The sequence below is a fragment of the Dreissena polymorpha genome, chromosome 1, assembly GCF_020536995.1.
Source record: "Dreissena polymorpha isolate Duluth1 chromosome 1, UMN_Dpol_1.0, whole genome shotgun sequence".
NCBI classification, from domain to species: Eukaryota; Metazoa; Mollusca; class Bivalvia; order Myida; family Dreissenidae; genus Dreissena; species Dreissena polymorpha.
Genome location: NC_068355.1, coordinates 9,095,651 through 9,118,052, shown reverse-complemented (window position 1 = coordinate 9,118,052; position 22,402 = coordinate 9,095,651). Strand labels below are relative to the sequence as shown.

Sequence of the window (22,402 nt, the reverse complement as noted above, 5' to 3'; positions counted from 1 at the left end):
AACCCCTATATTTAAATGTTCTTCTCCTTATTCCGGCGTTTTTCATCATGTTTACCCCACCCACTATGTTACACAGTGAGATTATCAACAAAAATGGCGGGCACCGGTTGAATATTTACGACATTGAATTGAAAAATCTTTAGATGCTTGTTTAATGTTTATTTAGGTAAATACGAGTGATTTGATGCTTAAACGAACACACAAAGGATAAGCAGTGATTGTGCAACTTATCAACAAACATTGAGCCTCGCAAAGGGAATGCTATTGATATTGTTGACGTCTGCCAAATACACATCGTTTGTCTGGCGCTACTTTGGTTTCCCAAAAAAGACTAGTCATGTTTTCAAAACTGTGTTCAAAGTTTACGCAGTTCTAGTCAGTGTTTTGTTATTTCAAAGTGTAATATTTCATATTTTCAGTATGCAATCATACTCAATTAATCAAATTGACAAATACTCATAGTATCATACTATATAATGTCATGTCAAGTTGTTAGTATTACTTTTGTTTATTGAAATTCATATTCGCGAATAAGTATTCGTGTTCGCCACCCTGTATTCGTGATACGTATCGTATTCGTCACCTAGTGTATTCGTTACAGCCCTACTTTTTAACTTTTTATGCTCTGGGAATAGCAGTATTTTGTCCCTAAAATGTCTAGAATTCGTTTTTGGTCGGGGGGCATATCTATTGATAGATCTTTGCATGTTCCAATTCTATCAATTATCCGGTATTATTACGATTTCTTTTTTCCAAAACCAAATTATGGCCAATATTGACGATGAATGTCGTCCGCCATTTTACGCAAGTGCATATACAAATTGAATTGTGGGATTGGGGAATTCCCATTGAACATGCGTGAATCACGTGACGCGATTTGAGAGCATTGAGAACCGTTTAAATTTAGTAATTACGACAAATCAACGACTCAATCTAAACTGTTACATGTGCCTCCTTTCAGAAAAGTTTGCGAAAGTGAAAGTTAATTTCTGAGAATAAAAACGTGTCTTTCTTTAAATTTTACCGAGTACTTTTCATTCCGGATCGTGATATAACTTGTCAGGTCATTCATGCATGTAGACCTATATGTATGCATAGTTTGGCAATCTCAAAACACGCTATTTACCTACTTATCACATTATGTGTTATGACCATTTGTATAACAAAATGCATTATTTAATTGAAGTATTTTCAAATGCATATAATTAAATGTGTTATCAGAAATCATTTTCAGATTTCATTATTCACGGAAAATTAAGAAAATTCTAGCAACAGAGACACATTTCTCGTGTTTTTCATGTACAGATGAAAATCATGCCAAAATTAGACTTCATGTATAACATCACGTCATTCTTCCTCGGGGAAAGCGTGGACTTAAATATCAGGGGGTTTTTTGGCCCGATTTTATAGCCGAAATTCGGCTATGTTCCCAATCCGAAAAAGTATACTTTTTTCCCAAAATGTGGCAAAAAATTCCCAATTTCCCAAAAAAAAAAAAAACAAAATTTTTTTTTTTTTTTTTTTTTTTTTTTTTTAAAGAAGTCTTATGCGTATTTTATCTCAATTTCAATTCAATTACATCTAACAAAGTATTATATGATTTTGTTCTTTTAATTTGAATGATTATAAAGAGTTATATCAAATTTAGTATTTCCCTTATCAGTGGACTTTTCATGTGGAAAAAAAGGCTAATGAATTTATTTTCCCAATTTCATGAAAATGCCGATAAAATTCCCAATTCCAAAGCCATGAGCTATCTTCCCAAAAAGTGGGAAAAAAACCCTGAATATTTAGATGCTGAATAACAACTTCGTAGCGCAGAGGTCGCTAATAGCTTATATTTTGGTAGAAAATCGAATTTTTTAGTATGTGGAAACCTTTTCTCTAACTAAAAAAACTAGTTAATTACGCTCTACAGTGCTACATTTGTTGAGATACGGTCAGTGATAATCTGTGAAATGTACAGCTATTTGATACAGTTTCACGTGGGGTCGGTTCCGCTGCCTGAGTGCTGATTGGTTGACGTGCTTACCAAGAAGAATTTGATTGACAGGTAGAAAAATCAATATTGGCCACTCGGTGAGAAATTCCTTGAAAACAGTAGCTCTTAGGCGGAGTTAATGGACTGACTAAATGACCGGGCTTTGCTCTATTATACTACAGTTATTTCTTGTCAATTATTGTTGGTTTGCGTAATCAAAACTTCCGATCGCAATTTTAAAGTTTCGGGAAAAACAACCGATTTTCTGACGATTTTAAACGATGAATTCGATCGGCGATCGGTTAATAATGACAACCCTGACATAAACTAAATTCATATCATGTGGTTATTTAATTTAGCGCGAAAAAAAACTATCAGAAAAAACAATAAATATAAATCGCAAAATTTGTGACAAATATAACTTTCTATGGGACTACAAATGCGTGAAAATACCTGTCAAAGTGGTAAAGGGTTCAGATAAATATTCTGACCATGTATCATCACGATTGAGTCATAAATGGGGATAATAGAGAGGGAACAAGGTTTTCGATGATTCAACCTGTTTTTGATGCAGGTGACTAAGAATCAAACTTGGCTTCATTACTACGAAGACAAGAAACCGTCGGAGACGGGTGATGCTCCCCAAAGGTTTTTTTTTGTCAGAATATTGCACTATATATTCAGATAAAAGGAAACGTCTTGAGGGGCATAACTTTGTACAAAATACACGATGGATGGTTTAGCAACTTAAAAATTTCAAAGGGCCATACCTCTCTAAATAAATCATCTAACCAGAACCCACAAATAACAGGCGCATCTCCTCAAGGTAGTTAAGCTTCCCATAAAGCTTCATTGAATTCCAGTAAGTAGTTGGGGGGACAAGAATTGCACTATATGTACAGTTAATGGAAAATTTCAAAGGGCCATAACTCTTCGAAAAATCATCCGACCAGAACCCGCTGATAATATGCACATCTTCTCTTGGTAGTGAAGCTTCCCATAAAGTTTCATTGAATTCCGGTCATTAGTTGCTGGGAAATAGCCCGGACAAAAATTGTGCAGGGACGGAAGGACACACGGACAGACGAAGCGACGACTATATGCTCCCCCCCAAAAAAAATTTGGGCGGAGCATAATAAATATTCTGATCAAGTTTTATTATGATTGAATGAAAAATCACGCCTCTCAAGTGGTAACAAGGTAAGACTTTAAGACCCACAATACACAATGCAGAACAAAGGAAGCGTGACACATAGATTGACCTTAATAGATTACCATGAGAACAGGTAAGAAAAAGTGTTTAGATCTTGTTTATGACATTTTACATAATACCTTAATAATGACAAATATAATTTATATCTTCATTTACTAAGTATTTAGTTTACAAAAAACAGACATTTCTGTTCATATAAATTCTCTAAAAATCAGCTGAAGAAATATTTTACATCATAAGAAAAAGCAAATGATTATGTAGAAGCAACATCTTTCACTTGCATATGATTTAGTTTGAAAACACTACACCACACAGCTTTCACAAACCATCACCAGCGTAAATGGGTGTTACTTCATATGCTGCCATCATAGCTACAGACCGAGCGGTCTGATCAATAGCTATGCTGTCCACCAGACTGAGCGGTCTGATCAATAGCTAAACTGTCCACCAGACTGAGCGGTCTGATCAATAGCTATGCTGTCCACCAGACTGAGCGGTCTGATCAATAGCTATGCTGTCCACCAGACTGAGCGGTCTGATCAATAGCTAGGCTGTCCACCAGACTGAGCGGTCTGATCAATAGCTATGCTGTCCACCAGACTGAGCGGTCTGATCAATAGCTATGCTGTCCACCAGACTGAGCGGTCTGATCAATAGCTATGCTGTCCACCAGACTGAGCGGTCTGATCAATAGCTAGGCTGTCCACCAGACTGAGCGGTCTGATCAATAGCTAGGCTGTCCACCAGACTGAGCGGTCTGATCAATAGCTATGCTGTCCACCAGACTGAGCGGTCTGATCAATAGCTATGCTGTCCACCAGACTGAGCGGTCTGATCAATAGCTATGCTGTCCACCAGACTGAGCGGTCTGATCAATAGCTAGGCTGTCCACCAGACTGAGCGGTCTGATCAATAGCTATGCTGTCCACCAGACTGAGCGGTCTGATCAATAGCTATGCTGTCCACCAGACTGAGCGGTCTGATCAATAGCTATGCTGTCCACCAGACTGAGCAGTCTGATCAATAGCTAGGCTGTCCACCAGACTGAGCGGTCTGATCAATAGCTATGCTGTCCACCAGACTGAGCGGTCTGATCAATAGCTAGGCTGTCCACCAGACTGAGCAGTCTGATCAATAGCTAGGCTGTCCACTATAAAATCACACATGGTTTTATGGTCTAATGAGCAGACAGCTTATCTACAGAACAGATCACCTAGATATGCAGGCTTGTCTGGAGCTATGCTGGCCACATATGGCATAAAACCTATTTTTGCATGACGCAGGTCAAACAGTGTTGTATTGGTAGTCACACAAAAACAGTTTAATATAAAACAAATCTTTTTGAACAATATTAACAAGAAAACACCGAAAACACATAGGATAAAATATAGTTCACCACAAAGCAATTTGAACACAAAATATATAATTATACTCTTAACATGTCTACCACTTAACAGAATCTAAGCAAAAAATACAATTACGACACAACATAACATACAAAGTCTGCTGATTTCCTACATGTAGGCACAGAACAGACTTGGAGACCAAAAGTTGACACCATTTACAATATAATTTTCTAAAAAAACATAGAAAAGAAAATGCAGTTAATAGATCATAGACCATACCATAGAGTCTGGATGGTCTAAAACTTCAGGTAAAACAAACCAAAATTGTTAAGAATATACATTTCAGGTAAATGTGCAAAAATGAAATTCACTGTAAATATTCAAAATTTATACAAACAAGTCACAAATATGCACAAAACAGCCACCACTACACACAACTTTACCTATATATAAAACCCTTCCCTTAATACATCAGATTAACTATACCCAAGGTAAGAAAAGACCAACCCAACCTACCAAAGACTGATACAACCTGAAAATATCACACACCCTTCACCACAACACAAACTGCTACACTGTGAGAGCACAGTGAGCTGTGCACCCTTACCGTGACATGCTGCAGATGTCCCCCTGGATGTTGACCTGGTGGGAGTTTCCCATTATCCAGTCAGTGAGATACTCCACCAGCTTGTTACGGAACTTCATCTCCTGTCTGAACGTCAGGTCGTCTCGCCGTAGCATCATCTGCAGCAAAAATCAAGTTTAGGGGAAAAGTGTTGTCCCTAATTAGCATGCGCCAACTGCAAAGGCTAATCTGGGACGACACTTTACGCTCATGCATTAAACGTATATATCAAATGTTTGTATGAAATTAATTCACATACATAAATCATTGAAATATTGAAATCCTTACTGCAAAAGTCACAATATTTTGAAAGCTTTTAATATGGTTTTAAATAACTAAGACCAAAATTTTACAATAGCAAGAGATGTGTTTGTCTGAAACACAATGCACCCTACTGCACCGCTTTGAAGCCATATATTTGACATTTGACCTTGAAGGATAACCTTGACCTTTCACCACTCAAAATGTGCAGCTTCATGAGATACACATGCATGCCAAATATCAAGTTGCTATCTTCAATATTGCAAAAGTTATGACCAAGGTTAAAGTTTTGGGACAGAATTACAGACACATACAAAGACAGACAGGCCAAAAACAATATACCCCCATCATTCGATCCGGGGCATAAAAGGCATTCAGTATAGACCATCCCTATATGTTATTAATAGAAAGTTCCACCTTGGGCACAGGTCTCACTTACCGCTTCTACAAGTTGGCACAGTTTGATCTTAATCTGAATTGCATGCACAGTAGAATCCAGATGTCGAACATATCTGCAAGAGAAAACATTTTGTTTACACATATAATGAGGTATGTTATTTGCAAAAAACAACACTTGTCTTAAGATCTACAGTTTATAAATGAGCCGTTGCCATGTGTTTCTGAGACTAGAATCAGCTAGCCGTAGCCATGTTTTTGTGATTTTGTGACACTTGAATTACCCAGCTGTTGCACTGTCTTTGTGACACCGGAATCACTTAGTCGTAGCTCTTGTGTTTGTGACACCGGAATCACCTATCCATAGCCCTGTGTTTGTGACACCAAAATCACCTAGTCATAGCTCTGTTTTTGTGACACTGGAATCACTGAACCGTAGCACTGTGCTTGTGACACTGCAATTACTGAATTACAGAATGTTTTGATATCGTGTACATTATATGATGCTCAATAATCTTTATATGCTGCTTATTGTTTATTATATATGTCTGGATCTGTTTCTTTGTAATTTTTACATAGATTTCATTAAAAAAAAAAATGTCTTTCTTCATACTGCGGTTGTTGCCCACATAATGAAAATCGGAGCCATAAAAATATTTATAAATAATTGTGGCTTAAAAAGAGGGTGTTCGAAAACTTCAGGTAATCATAAATTTCCATTGAAAATGCCTAGTTGTAGTATAACGGTGAACAGTTGAATATGAAATAATAGTTCATTGCATTTAAAACACTGTGTCGTCTAAAAGGTTACGAACAATAACAACTAAATTACTAAAATCATTAAACAATGTTCTAAACAATACATGTAAATGATTTAAGTATAGTAATAAGCTAATAATATTGGGTGGTCTTTTTGCAGACAGAAATTCGGAAACTACAGTATAGATTAAGGAAATCTGTAATATGCATTATACAAGATGTTGTCGTGGATGTATAATAGCTGTTGCCAGAGGCTACTTAGTGTTCACTAGCTTATATTGGTAAGAGTCCAAAAACTTAGTAATTATGGTATATGACTGACATAATAAGGTCAAAGTCTACAAGAGATGTGTTTGTCAGAAACACCATGCCCCCTAATGCGCTGCTTTTTTTTTTACCTTTGACCTTGAAGGATGACTTGACCTTGAGCTTTCACCACTCAAAATGTGCAGCTCCATGAGATACACATGCATGCCAAATATCAAGTTGCTATGTTCAATATTTCAAAAGTTATTGCAAAACTTTACTGTAAGGTTAAAGTTTTGAGACAGAATGACAGACAGACAGACAGACAGACAGACAGAAAGAAAGAAAGAAAGAAAGAAAGAAAGAAAGAAAGAAAGAAAGAAAGAAAGAAAGAAAGAAAGAAAGACAGGCCAAAAACAATATACCCCCGATCTATTCATCCGGGGGCATAAAAATCTAAACAAGAGATGAGTTTGTCAGAAACACAATGCTCCCTATTGCGCCGCTTTGAAGTCATATATTTGACCTTTGACCTTGAAGGATGACCTTGACCTTTCACCACTCAAAATGTGCAGCTCCATGAGATACACATGCATGCAAAATATCAAGTTGATATCTTCATAAATGCAAAAGTTATTGCAAAACATTAACGAAGGTTAAAGTTTTGGGACACACACATACAATGAATAAATGACATACAGACAAGCCAAAAACAATATGCCCCCGATCTTTCGAACCGAGGGCATAAAAATCTAAAATATAGACCAAGTTGGTAAGGTTAAGGTTTCAAGACCTTAAGTATATTCTTTAATTGTTCAGGGTAAGGTCTATAGTTAAAAGAACAATTTAGCACAGACCTGACCACAGCAAGCATGAGCTGCTCTATGCTGGCCACTCCGAGATGTTCACAAGGCTGGTCTTGCTTCATCTCCAGAATGTTCTTCATGATGAAGATCACGTTCTCTATAAACTGTGTACTTAGGTCTGTCACTATTACCTGGTAGACAATTGGAGTATACTGGTAAGAGCTTATATGTAAAACATGTCCTTTCAAACATTAACAATGCACTAACAGTATTGCAAGCAATATTGCCCCTTACCGGCAAACCCCTTCACACTGCCCTTTATCTGTAGACATAACATGCTTAATAATCAAATAATCCAATCAATGATTGACACACTCAAAGCAGTAACAAGAATGTTTTCGACACAATCTCCTGATGTTGTACCACTGACGAAAACAGATGCTGCATTCAATAAGCTCATATGCACCAAGTGGAAGCCATGTCAGTATTGTTTCAAGGGCCCATTTAAATACCACCAAGTACAAAACAATGTGGGTCAGTTGAGAGTGTTGATTGATAGTATATAAATATGAAAGCTTTGTACTAGGTGGTACTGACGTAAGACGCAACATGTCAGATAGATAGTATATAAATATGAAAGCTTTGTACAAGGTAGTACTGATGTAAGACACAACATGTCAGACAGATAGTATATAAATATCAAAGCTTTGTACAAGGCAGTACTGATGTAAGACGCAACATGTCAGATAGATAGTATATAAATATCAAAGCTTTGTACTAGGTGGTACTGACGTAAGACGCAACATGTCAGACAGATAATATATAAATATCAAAGCTTTGTACAAGGCAGTACTGATGTAAGACGCAACATGTCAGATAGATAGTATATAAATATCAAAGCTTTGTACCAGACCATGTTGATATGAGACACAACATGTCAGATAGATAATATATAAATATCAAAGCTTTGAACTAGGCGATACTGATATAAGACGCAACATGTCAGATAGATAATATATAAATATCAAAGCTTTGTACCAGGCCATACTTATATAAGACAAAACATGTCAGATAGATAATATATAAATATCAAAGCTTTGTACTAGGCGGTACTGATGTAAGACGCAACATGTCAGATAGATAATATATAAATATCAAAGCTTTGAACTAGGCGATACTGATATAAGACGCAAAAAGATAGATAGTATATAAATATCAAAGCTTTGTACAAGGCAGTACTAATGTAAGATGCAACATGTCAGATAGATAGTATATAAATATCAAAGCTTTGTACAATGTGATACTGATGTAAGACGTAACAAGTCAGGTAGATAATATATAAATATCAAAGCTTTGTACAAGGTGAACCGATGTAAGACGCAACATGTCAGATAGATAATATATAAATATTAAAGCTTTGAACTAGGCGATACTGATATAAGACGCAAAAAGATAGATAGTATATAAATATCAAAGCTTTGTACAAGGCAGTACTGATGTAAGACGCAACATGTCAGATAGATAGTAAATAAATATCAAAGCTTTGTACAAGGTGATACTGATGTAAGACGTAACATGTCAGATAGATAGTATATAAATATCAAAGCTTTGTACCAGGTCATACTGATATAAGACACAACATGTCGGATAGATAATATATAAATATCAAAGCTTTGAACAAGGCGATACTGATATAAGACGCAAAAAGATAGATAATATATAAATATCAAAGCTTTGTACAAGGCAGTACTGATGTAAGACGCAAAATGTCAGATAGATAATATATAAATATCAAAGCTTTGTACTAGGCGGTACTGATGTAAGACACAACATGTCAGATAGATAATATATAAATATAAAAGCTTTGTACAAGGTGATACCGATGTAAGAGGCAACATGTCTGATAGATAATATATAAATATCAAAGCTTTGCACTAGGTGATACTGATGTAAAAAGCAAAATGTCAGAAAGATAATATGTAAATATCAAAGCTTTGTACTAGATGATACTGATATAAGACACAACACGTCAGATAGATAATATATAAATATCAAAGCTTTGTACTAGATGATACTGATATAAGACACAACACGTCAGATAGATAATATATAAATATCAAAGCTTTGTACTAGATGATACTGATATAAGACACAACATGTCAGATAGATAATATATAAATATCAAAGCTTTGTACTAGATGATACTGATATAAGACACAACATGTCAGATAGATAATATATAAATATCAAAGCTTTGTACTAGATGATACTGATATAAGACACAACATGTCAGATAGATAATATATAAATATCAAAGCTTTGTACTTGGCGATACTGATATAAGACACAACATGTCAGATAGATAATATATAAATATCAAAGCTTTGAACAAGGCGATACTGATATAAGACACAACATGTCAGATAGATAATATATAAATATCAAAGCTTTGTACTAGATGATACTGATATAAGACGCAAAAAGATAGATAATATATAAATATCAAAGCTTTGTACAAGGCAGTACTAATGTAAGACACAACATGTCAGATAGATAGTATATAAATATCAAAGCTTTGTACCAGGCCATACTGATGTAATCAGCAACATGTCAGATAGATAATATATAAATATCAAAGCTTTGTACTAGGCGGTACTGATGTAAGACGCAACATGTCAGAAAGATAGTATGTAACAAAGGCTGTTTGTAAAACATGCATGCCCCCCATATGGGCTGTCAGTTGTAGTGGCAGCCATTGTGTGAATATGTTTTTGTAACTGTGACCTTGACCTTTGACCTAGTGACCTGAAAATCAATAGGGGTCATCTGCAAGTCATGATCAATGTACCTATGAAGTTTCATGATCGTAGGCGCAAGCATTATTGAGTTATCATCAGGAAACCATTTTACTGTTTCAAGTCACTGTGACCTTGACCTTTGACCTAGTGACCTGAAAATTAATAGGGATCATCTGCCAGTCATGATCAATGTACCTATGAAGTTTCATGATCGTAGGCGCAAGCATTCTTGAGTTATCATCCGGAAACCATTTTTCTATTTTGAGTCACTGTGACCTTGACCTTTGACCTAGTGACCTGAAAATCAATAGGGGTCATCTGCCAGTCATTATCAATGTACCTATGAAGTTTCATGATCCTAGGCGTAAGCATTCTTGAGTTATCATCCTGAAACCATTTTACTATTTCGAGTCACTGTGACCTTGACCTTTGACCTAGTGAACTGAAAACCAATAGGGGTCATCTGCCAGTCATGTTCAATGTACCTATGAAGTTTCATGATCCTAGGCGTAAGCATTCTTGAGTTATCATCCGGAAACCATTTTACTGTTTCGAGTCACTGTGACCTTGACCTTTGACCTAGTGACCTGAAAATCAATAGGGGTCATCTGCCAGTCATGATCAATGTACCTATGAAGTTTCATTTTCCTAGGCGTAAGCATTCTTTGGTTATCATCCGGAAATTATTTTACTATTTCGAGTCACTGTGACCTTGACCTAGTGAACTAAAAATCAATAGGGGTCATCTGCCAGTCATGATCAATGTATTTATGAAGTTTCATGATCCTAGGCCTAAGCGTTCTTGAGTTATCATCCGGAAACCATCTGGTGGACGGACCGACCGACCGACCGAACGACATGTGCAAAACAATATACTCCCTCTTCTTCGAAGGAAGGCATAAATATCAAAGCTTTGTACTAGGCGATACTGATGTAAGACACAACATGTCAGATAGATAGTATATAAATATCAAAGCTTTGTAATAGGCCATACTGATGTAAGACGCAACATGTCAGATAGATAGAATATAAATATCAAAGCTTTGTACTAGGCGATACTGATGTAAGACACATGTCAGATAGATAATATATAAATATCAAAGCTTTTTACTAGGCAGTACTGATGTAAAACGCAACATGTCAGATAGATAGATAGTATATAAATATCAAAGCTTAGTACTAGGCGGTACTGATGTAAGACGCAACATGTCAGATAGATAGTATATAAATATCAAAGCTTTGTACTAGGCAGTACTGATGTTAAACGCAACATGTCAGATGGATAGTATATAAATATCAAAGCTTTGTACAAGGTGATTCTGATGTATGACGCAACATGTCATTTTGGGTTAATCGAGAATTCTCACCTTCTGAATTAAGAGTCCAAAAGAAGGTCAATGTCAAGTTGAAATTTGAGATTAATTTGAGATGTCCTAAACAAGTTCCAACAAACTCAAGGTAAAAATAATGTCAGGTGATATGATTGTGTTGAGAGTTTCCATAGACACCATCCATTCAAGTATAAAAGCTTTGTAGCAAGGTGAACATGTATTAACCAAGAGTTTGGACCATCTTAATTAGTCAAAGTGCATTAAGATAAGATCCTTGCAAATATCAAAGATAATGAGCATGCAGTGATTATGTTAGATGAAACGCATCATTATTGGTTAACCAAGAAGTGATATCTTATGAATTATTCAATAAGGAATTCATGAACAAGGTAAAAATAAGGTCCGGCAATGTGAGTGTGTTCAAAGACATCATCCACTCAAATCTCAAACAGTATGTTATACGAGACATGCCATTTTAGGTAAGACTCGTACAGACTTTAACTAACAACAGCACCGCCTTGCGGGTGCAGACCGCTCATCTATTTTCTTTTTCAAGGTGAAGGGACTCTCATTTTCAATCACAAAGGAGGGAGGAGTGGAGTGAAGAGGGGTGTATAGTGTGGGGTTGTGGACATTTATTACATTACCTTCCAAAAAAGCGAAAAAAAAAAAAAAAAAAAATCGGGGGGGGGGGGGGGGGGGGGGGGGGTTGGGGGGGGTTTGGGTGCGATGGTTGGACGGTATTTCAAACATAACCGTTTTAAAAAAAAATGGGGGGGGGTATAGTGTGAGGGTGTGGTGATAATTTGTGAGATGATCTTAAAAAAAAAAAAAAAAAAAAAAAATATCAAAAAAAAAAATTGGGGGGGGGGTGGGGTGGGGGTATAGTGTGAGGGTGTGTGGTGGTCATTTGTGAGATGATCTTAAAAAAAAAAAAAAAAAAAAAAATTAGGGGGGGGGGAGGGGGGAGGGGGGGGGGGGAGGGCACGGGGGATGGTTTGGGTGAAGTCTATTGTGGTATGTCAGGTAAGAGTAGTTTCATCAAAGTATCAATCAAATCTAATCATAAATAAAGAAGTTATGGCAATTTTAGCAAAATTTAATAATTTGACCTTGAGAGTCAAGGTCATTCAAAGGTCAAAGTAAAATTCAAGTTGCCAGGTACAGTAACCTCATGATAGCATGTAAGTATTTGAAGTTTGAAAGCAATAGCCTTGATACTTCGAGTGGATCGAAACACAAAATTTAACCATATATTAAAAGTTACTAAGTCAAAAAAGGGCCATAATTCCGTAACAATGACAACCAGAGTTATGCAACTTGTCCTTTTACTGTACCCTTATGATAGTTTGTGAGTGTTCCAAGTATGAAAGCAATATCTATGATACTTTAGGGGTAAAGTGGACCAAAACATAAATCTTAACCAAATTTTCAATTTTCTAAGTATAAAGGGCCCATAATTCCGTCCAAATGCCAGTCAGAGCTACATAACTTTGCCTGCACCGTCCCCTTATGATAGTTCATAAATCTTGCAAGTATGAAAGCAATAGCTTTGATACTGTAGGAATAAAGTGGACCTAAACACAAAACTTAATCAAATTATCAATTTTCTAAGTATAAAAAGGGCACATAATTCTGTCAAAATGCCAGTCAGAGTTACATTACTTTGCCTGCACAGTCCCCTTATGATAGTTAGTAAGTGTTGCAAGTATGAAAGCAATAGCTTTGATGCTTAAGGAATAAAATGGACCTAAACACAAAACTTAACCAAAATTGTCAATTTTCTAAGTATAAAAAGGGCACATAATTCTGTCAAAATGCATGCCAGAGTTATCTAACTTTGCCTGCCCAGTCCCCTCATGATAGTAAGTAAGTGTACCAAGTTTGAATGCAATAGCATTGATACTTACTGAGAAAAGTGGAACTAAACGCAAAACTTAACCAAAATTTTCAATTTTTTAAGTATAAAAAGGGCACATAATTCTGTCAAAATGCACGCCAGAGTTATCTAACTTTGCCTGCCCAGTCCCCTCATGATAGTAAGTAAGTGTACCAAGTTTGAATGCAATAGCATTGATACTTTCTGAGAAAAGTGGACCTAAACGCAAAACTTAACCGAACGCCGACGCCAACGCCAACGCCAACGCCGACGCCGACGCCGACGCCAAGGTGATGACAATAGCTCATAATTTTTTTTCAAAAAATAGATGAGCTAAAAATGGCGCGGCAGAGGCCAACCCGTATCCCCACGTCGCATGTTTGACCCAGGGGGCGCCCCAGGGTTGGTAATGGGGCCATGCATAGTTGAGATTAACCGTATTGTCATAAGAGATGTTCAGTATCAATTGAAAGTAAATCTGTGTAGAAATGAAGAAGTTAATGTAAAACAAGCAAATTTATTGAATTGATATCCCCCGCCAATATGCTTCTGGACACACAAGTGTTATATTTGACACTATAAAAAGCATTTTTTCAAGATACAAAGGGCCATAACTCCGTTATTAACAGATGGTGTACAATTCCATTTGTCATGCATATCCCCTTATCCATATATATACTCATACCAAGTTTCAATGAAATCTGCCAAAGCACTTTCAAGATATGGCTCCGGACAGACGGAAAGACGGACAACGTCAAAACAATATCCTTTCGCCGATGGCGGGGGATAATAACATAAAACAAGAGATATGTTTGTCAGAAACACAATGCGCCGCTTTGATTTATTTAAAAACAAGAAATGTGTTTGTCATAAACACTATGTCCCCTTCTGCGCCGCTTTGATTTAGTTTTTTTGACCTTTGACCTTGAAGGATGACCTTGACCTTGACATTTTACCACTCAAAATGTGCAGCTCCATTAGATACACATGCATGCCAAATATGAAGTTGCTATCTTCAATATAGCAAAAGTTATTGCAAAATGTTAACGTTGGCACAAACCAACAGACAGACCAACAGACAGGGCAAAAACAATATGTCCCCCACTATAGTGGTGGGGGACATAAAAATCATTTGGCAGGTTCATTAATTATCTCCCTTTAAAGATTATTACTTCTATACTTTTTTTTTTTTTTACCTTTGACCTTGAAGATTGACCTTGACCTTTCATCACTCAAAATGTGCAGCTCCATGAAATACGCATGCATGCCAAATATAAAGTTGCTATCTTCAATATTGCAAAAGTTATGGCCAATGTTAAAGTACCTAAAATAAAAAAAATGAGTGAAAATCTCTGACCCGGCCCCATCCCAACCCCCATAACTTTTGACCCAGGCTCAGATCAGAATTCCAAATAGTGCAGGGTCGCACATATGCTCATAGCTGCCATGTGTGTAAGTTTCAAGGTTCTAGTGCTTATAGTGTAGGAGGAGATTGTGGCCAGGACGGACGGACGGACGGCGGAGATAACCACAATATGCCCACGCTTTTCAAAAACAGTGGGGATAAAAACAACAACTTGACAAGCCTATCTTCCTCTCACCATTTGTAAATGCTGTGTGTATCAAAAGTGTTGCACATAAACTTTAATCACATTGCTCTTTGTAAATGTACATAGTTTCAATATTATATCAAATCTACTTTTGGAATAATTGCAGTTTTGAGTGCAATTGCACTGACATTTGACCACTGGAGAATACAAGAAACAGTCGGAAACGGGTGATGCTCCCCAAAGTTTTTTTTTGTCACAATATTGCACTAAATATTCAGATAAAAGGAAACGTCATGAGGGCACAGTTGTTGGGGGGGACAAGAATTTTTTTTTAGAAAATTTCAAAGGGCCATAACTCTGTGAAAAATCATCCGACCAGAACCCGCTGATAATATGCACATCTCCTCTTGGTAGTGAAGCTTCCCATAAAGTTTCATTGAATTCCGGTCATTAGTTGCTGAGAAATAGCACTGACAAAAATTGTGCATGGACGGACAGACAGACGCACGGACAAGACGAAGCGGCAACTATATGCTTCCCCCAAAATAAATTTTGGGGGAGCATAATAGATGTCATGCATAATCCTGTTATCTCTATAATATGTTTACCAAAATTTGTGACCATATGTGATATAACAAAATCATAAATTAATGAAGCACAACAATTTTTAATTCATTGACAACTCTGACATCAAGATTTTCTAATATTTAAAAGCCCATAACCACTAAATATAAACAAATATTTCTTACAATATTAAAAAAAATAAAGTAAACACATAAAAACTCAGTGTTCCTTATAGCATTAGCCAAAATTTCAACGCTAGATGTAGTCTGGTAACATATATTTAACGAAATAGATTTTGTGACATATTCCATGCGAATTTCCCAGGACGATATGCTAACATCGGAAGCATGACATAGTTCTCATGAATTCTTGTTAACTTTATTGTATGAAATATTTTGCGAAATATTCTTTAATTTTGAGTCTTAATGAGACTTTAAAAAGATGGGGTTTTTTTAATCTGACCTGTCCAGATGGGTCGAAGTATTTGTCCACACATATTTTGATTTGGTCAAACAATATGGGGAAGAGGGCTGAGTTGAGCTCATGACCGACAAGTTCTTTCACATGTTTCTGGATCTGGGCCCCAAACTTTTCATTCTGGCACACAAGGAGCTTCAGGAGGTTGCTGATGAACCTGACAAAAACACACAGCGAGTGTGGAATTTGTTCATCCACATTCTCAAAAGTTTATAAAGTATTATTAGTTTATTACTGATTTACTGGACACAATAAACACACAGCAGGTGTGGCATGAGAATTGTAGGTCAAAGCCATCAGAAGTATGTTTATAAAGTACTATTTTACCGCTAACCTGCCAATATATATGCATCAGAGCTGTGAAAGTGAGTTGTACATCCACACCCTTCATAAGTATGTTTATAATGTATTACCACTGCTAACCTGCCGATATAAATTCATCTGAGCCGTGGAAGTGAGTTGTACATCCACACCCTTCAGAAGTATGTTTATAAAGTATTACAAAATGCTACCCTGCCGATATAAATTCATCTGAGCCTTGGAAGTGAGTTGTACATCCACACCCTTCACAAATATGTTAATAAAGTATTACAAATGCTAACCTGTCGATATATATGCATCAGAGCTGTGGAAAAGTGAGTTGTACATCCACACCCTTCATAAGTATGTTTATAAAGTATTACAAATGCTAACCTGCCGATATAAATTCATCTGAGCCGTGGAAGTGAGTTGTACATCCACACCCTTTAGAAGTGTGTTTATAAAGTACTATACCTGATGATACTGACCCAACATGGGCCTACAGACTACTGATTAAAACGATGTAACACTAAAAAAGTATGCTTATGCTATTCCATTAATGATTTATTAAAACAAGTTAATTGGAGAACACAATAAGTATTCTCTAGAACATGTGTGCCACATAATAGCCTGTGCAGTCTGCACTCGTTAATAAGGGACAACATTTTACACTTTTATTATATCTTTCATTTAAAAGAATTAAAACTGTATGCACATGCATTAAGCCCCCTTTTCCCAAAGTATTTCCTGACTCTCTGCCCGTGAGTACTCACTGTGTGACAGGACAGTACTGTGAGTCCGAGGTGGCACAGCTCTGCATCAGACTTGTCTTGCGGCCCTCAAGGCCCGTCAGACTCTGAGAACTGTTACATACAGGTTCAAAATAACAATTATACAAATCAACATCTTACAGAATGGCTTGTTTTTGCCCTCTGAGAAAATGTAGATAATTAGTTAGAAATAATATAATTAATTGAATCAATCAACATTGATTTGACTAAAATCAAACCCTGATTATATAAAACATCAACATACAAAGGGGTCCTATAATATGAACTCTTATCATACATGTTCTTTACTTCCTCGCACTGAGTGATACTGTATTTTCACGAGTTATGATTTGAACAATTAAAACTTCCAAGATCCAAGATCTTAATGTTATTTAAATTTGAGAACACCCACCATGTGCGATGCACTTTGCTCTGCAGTCTAACTCCGCCCAGGGCACACAGAAACCCTGTCATGTTTGCCCACTCATTCAAATGGTCCTGAAAATTAACCTATGATTGAGCAAACAACATACATTGTAAGCAAACAATATGGATACATAACACACATATCTCCTTGGTGATAATCAGATAAATTATCACAAGTCTAAAGTCACTGACAATTCTTTATTCTCATCTCTCAAAATATGTTCGTAAACAAAGGCCTTGGACTCATATTTACCAAGCTTTTCTATAACTTATGTCTAAAAATAAAGATTATACTTGAAACTGTTGTTTCTTATATTATACAATAGAGTCCAATATGACATTTATTTTAATCAAAAAAATTCACAAAATACAATTAATGTTTTTCCTAAGCAACATCCGTAGCCTGTATTCATGCAAACAACTTACATAGTTTCGTTTCTTCTAATTCTATTCTGTATTCCTAAGTCTAAGAATTGGATGGTAAACATAGGCCTGGTTCAGTCTTACCTCCAGTTCATGTTCCGTGTTGGCGTGATGGGGAGGCTTTCGCTTGCCCCTTATGGCGTCACCCACAGAAGCAGTGTCCTCAATTTTCACCTTGTGATCTTTCGGGTACGCCTCCAGGTAGCTAGTAACCATTCCCCAGTTGCGGAATGTGTCATCCCAGGCCTAGATCAGAGACTATGTCTTAATCAATGGTATTCATAATTGTGTGAAAACATGGGTTAAGTCTATCCACAAGAGTCCTCTAAATTAAAGGTAGTACATAATAGAATATCATGCTGTCCCACTATATATTGGCATCAAGTGATAACATAATTCTTAACTTAAAGTGGCAGTGAAAGTACAAAAACTTTTTATTACATTTCCTGATTTGCAAAATAAATCAATGTTTGCATAATATAACTCAGTAAAGGTAGTGGAAACTATAATTTATTGAACAAATACAAGTCAACTAATTTAATACTCATTACATATATATATATATATACAGTGTTGGCAGATTATGCAATAAACATTTAAAGCAGTCCATAATGGCAGTGAAGCTCTTATGAAGCTCAATAAACGAATTGTTGTGACCTAGTTTTAAAACACATGGGGTGTCCCCTAGGAATTGTCAAAAGTATAATTCTGAACAAGTTTCACCAAGATTGAGTCACAAATGTGGCTTCCACAGCTTCAAGTTTGTTTGATGCATGTGAGCCAGAATCAAACTCAGCTTTTATATTTTCAGGATCAACAGTGTGACCAAGTTTCATCTCGTAATACATGAGGCCTCTAGATTGATAACAATGAGGCCTCTAGATTGATAAGAGGGTTTTTCTAAGATTTGAACTTGTGACCTAGTTTTCAAATATGTTCAAGATAAACATTACCAGCATGTTTCATCAATATTGGATGAAAACTGTGGCCTCTAATGCGATAACAAGCTAAAAGGTGATAACACAAGACGGAAGCATCACATTGCCGGACACTGGATATAGGTTGATCAGGATAGCACACTAGAGCACTTGACTTTGTGCTGCCGTGAGCTAAGCTTAAATTTAAAATAAAACTGTTTCTAGAAGATTCTAATATGAGGAAAGACACCTAAGCTGTACCTGAGATGTGCCGGGCGTAGACTGGTCAATCCTTCTCAATAGAGCCATGATACGTTTCTGAAGAGCAGCCCTCCCTGAAACCAAATTTGTCACAATAGACTATCAATATATGAGGTTGGTGATGTTTTCATAAAATATACAGTTTGTTCATATACTAGAAACAATGAAGCATTCCCACAGTTTTACATTTAGAAATTAAAGCAACTAATTTTGTTAAGTTTGATTTTAAATTATTTCTTTCAGTTATTTGCATTGGAAGTCTGAAGACTCATTTGAAAATGTGTTCAGTCTTAACAACCTAACATGTCCAAGTAATGAATTGTGTACAGAAGACTTCATTTGATGAATACAGGAAATTGTCAAAACGCTTCCAGCCTCTATAGAGCTAAAAAAAATATTCCAAAAAACATTTCAAATGACTTTCATGGCACAAAATCACAAATTTGATGGGAACCAGAACTATTGGCTCCATATCAATACTTATCAATACCTAACAAACCCAACCTCCACCCCCTCCTCCCACCCCGTACCTGTGGTGAGCTCAGTGGCTGTAGCAGCCAGCTCTGAGTACATGTTGTAGTTGAGCAACAGCTGGGTGACAGCCATCACTAACCCCCTCCCCCCTAGCTACCTTCCCATCTCTCCCACCCCATACCTGTGGTGAGCTCAGTGGCTGTAGCAGCCAGCTCCGAGTACATGTTGTAGTTAGGCAATAGCTGGGTGACAGCCATCACTAACCCCCTCCCCCCTAGCTACCTTCCCACCTCTCCCACCCCGTACCTGTGGTGAGCTCAGTGGCTGTAGCAGCCAGCTCGGAGTACATGTTGTAGTTAGGCAATAGCTGGGTGACAGCCATCACTTACCCCCGTCCACCCCTAGCTACCCCCCCCACATCTCCCACCCCGTACCTGTGGTGAGCTCAGTGGCTGTAGCAGCCAGCTCCGAGTACACGTTGTAGTAAGGCAACAGCTGGGTGACAGCCATCACTAACCCCTCCCCCACTAGCTACCCTCCCACCTCTTCCACCCCGTACCTTTGGTGAGCACAGTGGCTGTAGCAGCCAGCTCCGAGTACGCGTTGTAGTTAGGCAACAGCTGGGTGACAGCAATCACTAACCCCCTCCCCACCTAGATACCCCCCCCCCACCTCTCCCACCCCGTACCTGTGGTGAGCTCAGTGGCTGTAGCAGCCAGCTCCGAGTAAATGTTGTAGTTAGGCAACAGCTGGGTGACAACCATCACTAACCCCCTCCCCCACTAGCTACCCTCCCACCTTTTCCACCCTGTACCTGTGGTGAGCTCAGTGGCTGTAGCAGCCAACTCGGAGTAAACGTTGTAGTTAGGCAACAGCTGGGTGACAGCCATCACTAACCCCCTCCCCCACTAGCTACCCTCCCACCTTTTCCACCCTGTACCTGTGGTGAGCTCAGTGGCTGTAGCAGCCAGCTCCGAGTACACGTTGTAGTTAGGCAACAGCTGGGTGACAGCCATCTCATCAGCTCCACACCGAATGTCAGCCTCCTCACACAGCAGGTGGAAACATGACATGGCCGTCAGCACCGCATCAATGTCAATGCTCCACAGATACATGAAGAACACCACCTACATGCCAGGCAACATCGGCAGAGTTACAGAAACAATTTTAATAATGTTGCATAACTTTTATAGTGTTTAAATTTTTATTTAAATAATACCGTAATTCTTAACACTAAAACAATAATTTTTAAAAATTGTGTTGAAAAGTTAGATACGAAAAAAAAAAATTTTAAATAGGCTGTCCGAAAATTTAGAGACAAACTAAAAAGATTGCATTGACAATCGGATGCGGGTTTGCAATATGTAAAACGTCCATTGCATTAACAACTAATATCAAGTGCATCTTAAATACCGCAACGTAAGTCCAATTTACTTTTATATATATTTGCACTTTATTAAAAATTAATTATCATGCTCTTTTTAACAGAATGATTTTCCAAAGCTCTTTTTTGACCAACAGGTTCAAAGATGTGCTTTTGATTTACCAATACTCTAGTATGAACTTGCAATTAATGCACTTCTTCGTTTGTTCGTCAGTCCTGTCTAACAGCTTCAATTGTTTATATAGTAATAGGCGTTCATTTCTTTGCGTTTATTGTTTGTCACAGTTATCTCTCAGAGGTGAAACCTTTTTTTTATTACCATTATACATAGTTATTTTCCCTATTATGCAATTGATATGTTCCATTGCTGTAAGCAAAGATCTATCAAGAAATGGAATTTATAAATCTTTGCCATAAGGCCTTTACCTAGGTTTTATGACCTTAATCCAGTCATAACTAGAGCTTTGTCACAGACGTGACGTATACCCCCACTTGCCGCATTGACACAGACTATTTTGTTTGCTGTCTTCACAAAACAAGAGAATCTAATTTATGGCGATTTTTAAGAATTATTATGCCATTATCATTTATAGCCATTTTGACCTTTGAACTCTTGAATTCTTTCACATGACACGCCGTCCAATGACTGTGAACAAAATTAATGTACAGAGTCATTTTAAAATCTCAAAATGAATGACATAGTTATGGCCCAGACAAGATCATTTATTGCCATTTTTGACCTTTGAACTAAAAGTGTGTCTTGACCTTGGAGCCATCGACATAATTCTTTCGCTAAACACACCGTCCAATGATGATGAACAAAAGAGCCAAATGATTTTTAATTCTCACAATAAACAACATAGTAATGGCCCGGACAAGCTCATTTATGGCCATTTATAATCGTTGAACTTAAAGTGTGACCTTGACCTTGGAGATATCAACGTAATTCTTTTGCGCGACACATCGTCCAATGATGGTGAACAAATTGGCCAAATGATTTTAAAATCTCACAATAAATGGCAAAGTTATGGCCTGGACAAGCATTTGACCTTTGAACTCCAAGTGCGACCTTGATCTTTGAGATATTGACGTACTTTTTTTCACACGACACACCATTCCATGATGGTGAACAAATGTACTAAGTCATTTTAAAATCTAACGATAAATTACATAGTTATGGTCCAGACAAATTTTCAGTGACCCCGTGACCTAGTT

General features: G+C 37.2%; 1 protein-coding gene across 1 annotated transcript in view; it reads right to left on the bottom strand.

Moving 5' to 3' along the window:
* The window catches only part of LOC127870426 (neurofibromin-like), a 173,567-nt gene that overhangs the window by 110,909 nt on the left and 40,256 nt on the right, over nt 1-22,402 (bottom strand). Inside the window, 9 exon segments of the mRNA XM_052413023.1 lie at nt 5,148-5,284; nt 5,866-5,938; nt 7,685-7,824; nt 16,218-16,389; nt 17,306-17,395; nt 17,715-17,800; nt 18,236-18,397; nt 19,330-19,403; nt 20,744-20,930. Of these exon segments, the coding sequence (XP_052268983.1) occupies nt 5,148-5,284; nt 5,866-5,938; nt 7,685-7,824; nt 16,218-16,389; nt 17,306-17,395; nt 17,715-17,800; nt 18,236-18,397; nt 19,330-19,403; nt 20,744-20,930 (1,121 nt within the window).